At 41.6% G+C, this 4,895-nt stretch overlaps 1 protein-coding gene across 1 annotated transcript; it reads right to left on the bottom strand.

The window, feature by feature from the left end:
- Positions 1-4,159: 4,159 nt before the first annotated feature.
- LOC122906883 (transcription initiation factor TFIID subunit 10-like) lies at positions 4,160-4,895 on the bottom strand. Its single transcript, XM_044249355.1, is given in 2 exon segments — positions 4,160-4,518; positions 4,521-4,895. Coding segments are annotated over 2 exon segments (657 nt in total). The 3' UTR covers positions 4,160-4,236.

Genomic DNA, 4,895 nt, shown 5'->3' with positions numbered 1-4,895 from the left:
TCTTCATATATTCTGGACATTAATCTCCTTTGTATATAGGATTTACAAGTATTTTCTTCCACTCAGTGGGTTGCCTTTTCATTCTCTTGAAAGTATCCTTTGATGTGTAAGAGTATTTAATTTTGATGAGACCCAGTCCATCTATCTTTTCTTTTGTTGCTTATTCTTTTGGTATCACATCCAAGAAATCATTGCCTAATCCACTATCATAAAGATTTTCCATGTTTGTTTGTTTACAGTTTTAGCTCTTATAATTAGGCTTTTATTTTTGCCCAATTTGAATTAATTTTGTCTATGGCATTAGGTGAAAGCCCAACTTCATTCTTTTTCATGCAGATTTCTGATCTTTCCAGCATCATTTATTCAAAAGACTGTCCTTTCCCCCATTGAATGGTCTTGGCCGTCTTGCTGAAAATCATTTGGCCATGTATGTATACATGCAAAAGTTTATTTGGGGTCTCAGTTCTCTCCATTGGTCTTTATGTCTGCCTTTATGCCAGTGTCGCACGGTTTTGCTTCCTACATTTTTGTAGTAAGTTTTGAAATTAGGAAGTGTGAGACTTCCAACTTTGTTCTTTTTCAAAATCCTTTGGCTGTTTGGGTCCCTTGAGATTTCATGTGAATTTTATTATGGGTTTTTCTATTTCTGCAAAATGTCTTTGGGATTTTGCTACATTGTATCTGTAGATCACTTTCAGTACTATCATCATCTTAACAGTATTAAGTTTTCCATTCTGTGAACAAAGGTTATCTTTTTTATTTGTCTTTAATATCTTTCAGCAATGTTTTACAGTCTTCAGTGTAGATTTTCTACCTCCCTGGTTAATTTACTCATACTTTATCTTTTGGGTTTTTTTAAAGATTTTATTTATTCATTAGACAGAGAGAGCACACAAGCAGGGGGAGAGGCAGAAGGAGAGGGAGAATCAGGCTCTCTGCTGAGCTGGGAGCCAAACGTGGGGCTCGATCCCAGGACCTGGAAATCATGACCTGAGCCAAAGGCAGGTGCTAAACCATCTGAGCCACCCAGGCGCCCTTATTTTATCCTTTTGATGCAATTGTATAATGGGATTGTCTTCCTACTTTCCTTTTTGGACCGTTCATTTCTAGTGTACAGATAGAGATACAACTGAGTACATGTGTTTCTTTGTATCCTGCAACTTCGCTGAATTTATTGGGTCTAACAGTTTCATCGAATCTCAGGTTTTCTACATGTAAGATTGTGTCATTAGTGAACATAGATAATTTTACTTCTTCCTTTGAGGTCTGGGTGCTTTTAATTTCTTTTTCTTGCCTAATGCTTTGGGGCTAGACCTTGCTGTAGTGAATAGAACTATTCACTGTAGTGAATAGAACTGATGAAAGTGCGAATACTTGTTCTGTCCCTGATCTGCCGGGGAAAACTTTGGGTCTTTCACTCTTGAAGTTGGTTGTGAATTTTTCATAGAAGGCTTTCATTATGTTGAGGGCATGCCCTTCTGTTCCTAGTTTACTGTTTGTTTCTGAAGTCAGTGTGTGAACATAGATACAGTGGGATTAATTATTCTCTTTGTTACTTTTTCTATGTGCTTCCCCTATGCTCTCATTTTTTTCTCTTTCACTTTCTTTCTGCCTTCCCTGGTTTAAATTGTGCATTTTATATGATTCTATTTTCTCTCCTCTGCTGGCATAGCTATTATACTTTTCCTTAAGTTTTTAGTGGTAACCCTAGGGTTTGCAATATACGTTTACAATGAATCTCTTCTCCCCCGCCTTTTTTTTCTTTTTTAGGTAGAGGAGGAGGGCAAAGTGAGAAAGAAAAATATCTCAAGCAGGCTCCACTCCTGGCACAGGGCTTGATCTTATGACCCCGAGATCATGATCTGAGCCAAAATCAAGAGTCAAACTCTTAACCGACTGAGCCACACAGTCACCCCTCTAATTCCTCTTTAAAATAATACTTCATGGGTAGTGCAGATGCCTTATAACAGAGTATTCCCAATATTTCCCTCCCAACCCTTGTAATACTACCGTCATTCATTTTAGTTATCCATAAGTTACAATAGCCAAATACATTGTTATTATTTTCAACAACCCTTTTCACCATTAGATAAATTAAGAATATTTTTTAAAAAGATCTAATTTTACCTTCATTTGTTTTCTAAGGCTCTTCCTTTTCTCATGTATATCCAAGTTTCTGATGTAGGCCATGTTTTGTCCTTCTAAAAAACCTCTAACATTTCTTGCAAGGTGGGTATATGGTTGACAAATTTCCTCAAGTCTTATTCATCTGAGAAAGTCTTTATTTCCTTTTCACTTTTGAAGAATAATTTCCCTAGGTACAGATGATTTGATTCTTTACTTTCAATACTTTAAATATTCCACTCCACTCTTTTCTTGCGTGCACAGTTTCTCAAGAGAAGTCTGACATAATTCTTCTGCTTGCTCCATTAGGGGTGCTGTTTTCCCCCCTCTGGCTTCTTTTCAAGACTCTCTTCAATTTTCTGCAGCTTAAATATAATATATGTAGGTGTAGAGTTTTGGGTATTTATCTTACTTGGTGTTCTTTAAGTTGAATCTGTGGTTTGGTGTTTGTCATTATTTTAGAAAAGTCTCAGTTATTAACTTTAAATATGTATTCTTCTATTCTTTTTTTTCCCCTCCTTCTGATACTCCCATTCACTGCATGTTACACCTTTTCTTTTTCTTTTTCTTTTTTTTAAAGAATTTATTTATCCATTTGACAGAGATCACAAACAAGCAGAGACGCAGGCAGAGAGAGAGAGAGAAGAGGAAGCAGGCTCCCTGCTGAGCAGAGAGCCCTGACTCAGGACTCGATCCCAGGACCCTGAGACCGTGACCCAAGCTGAAGGCAGAGGCTCAACCCACTGAGTCACCCAGGCGCTCTTCTTTTTCTTTCTTTCTTACTTTCTTTTTCTTCCTTTCTTCCTTCTTTAATTTCTTTCTTTTGCATGGTACACCTTTTCTAATTGTCCCACAGTTCTTGGATGTTCTTTTTTTCCTCCCACTCTTTTTCTCTTTGCATTTCATTTGGGAATGGCTATATCTGAATGTTTAAGTCCCCCCAAAGTCACATTTGATCCCAAATTCACGTTTAAGTCCTAATTCCCAAGGGTGATAGGATTAGGAAGTAGGGCCTTTGGGAAGTGAATGGATGGGATCAGTGTTCTAAAAGGGGCCCTGAGGGATCCTTTGTCCCTCTACTTTTTGAGGACTCAATGAGAAGGCACTGGCTAGGAACCAGGAAGAAGGCCCTCAACAGGATGAGACCACACTTGAATCTTGACCTTGGACTTCCCAGCCACCAGGACTGTGAGCAGTAAATCTCTGTTGCTTATAAGCTACTCATCTGTAATATTTCACTATCACCCCCTGGACAGACTAAGACAGGAAGTTTCTATTGAAGTTTCTAAAAACTCACTGATTCTTTCACTGGTCATGTCTAGTCTATTAAAAAGTTTCTAAAAACTCACTGATTCTTCCACTGGTCATGTCTAGTCTATTAAGTCTAATCATGCCCCACAAAAGGCACTTTTTATTTTTCTGTTACAGCATTTCTTATTTCTAACTTTTCATTTGGATACTTTCTTAGACTCTCTCTCTCTCTGATTTACATGACCCATCTGTTTTTGCACGTTGTCCACTTTTCCCATTAAACCCTTAACATATCAATCCTAGTTATTTAAAATTTCCGTCTGATCATCCCCAAATCTCTCCCATATCTGAGTCTGGTCTGATGCTTGCTTTGTCTCTCCAAACTGTTTTGCCTTTAAGCAGGCCTTGTAATGAACTACCTGTGGGAAGCTAGACTGGATGAACTGGATAAAAGAAACCGAGGTCAATAGGTTTCTGATGTGAGGATTTATGTTTATTTGCCTGAGGCATAAGCTATGTCTATAGTTTTTGTGACTATAGCTGCCAGGGGCTAAAATTTCCCCTGATGTCTGCTGATTTTTGTCTCTCCTTGTTGTCTGTTGGCTTTGCTAGAATTAAGTAAGGTTTGAGATGTATCATTCTTTCCATTGTAATTTCTTGGTATTATACAGGAGCTCAACTGACGTGATGGTGGCGGAGGGAAGTGTTCCGTAGTTCAGTGATAAGATCTCACTCAAATCTTTTATTTTTTTATTTATTTATGTATTTATTTATTTATTTTGCCTGTCACAATAAAGTTTATTATGAAAACAGGCTGGTGTGGGGACAAGGGGACAGACCAGTACATTTAGGTTGGGTGGCTCAGGTGAAGTAGTGCGGCTTCTTCACATTGATGCCATACTCGCTGAGGGCAGGGGTCAAGTCCTCCATGGTTAGAGTGTACTTGCGGTCCTTGCTTTTGCTTCGGGAGCTGCCAGAAGCTGTGCCCTTCATTTTGCAGTGCTGTAGGGCATCGTTGGCAATATCTGAGATGAATTTCTGGGCAGCTAGGGAGATGAGCCGAATTATGCGTGGGTCCGAAGCCTCAAAGCCAGCACAGTTCAGGTAGTAACCAGTCACTGCGTCTGGGATCGTAGGCGTATATAATCCTCCAGCTGCATCAGGAAATCCACCAGAGGCGTGCTGGTCACCACCGGCTTCACGTCTCCGTTGGCCGCGCTCGGCAGTACATAAACCCCGTTAGACATGGCCCCCTCCGGGGGCGCCGCGCTGCCAGCCGACACCGGAGCCGCCCCGCGCCGCTCGGCCGGCTCCCCGGCCCGCGCCGCCACGGGTCCCGTGCCCCCTGCCGCAGCTCCAGCCCCAGGTCCCCCTGCAGTCCCCGCCGGGATGGCCTTACTCTCCGCAGTGGTGCCGGCGGGCAATGCTGCGGGGGCTGAGACCGCAGGCGCCCGGCCCCGGGCCGAGGCAGCGGAGCCCGGCGCCGCCTCGGGGTCCGCGCCAGAGCCGCTGCAGCTCAT

This window comes from Neovison vison, chromosome 5 (assembly GCF_020171115.1).
Source record: "Neovison vison isolate M4711 chromosome 5, ASM_NN_V1, whole genome shotgun sequence".
NCBI classification, from domain to species: Eukaryota; Metazoa; Chordata; class Mammalia; order Carnivora; family Mustelidae; genus Neogale; species Neogale vison.
This window is presented reverse-complemented; position numbering and strand designations above follow the sequence as displayed.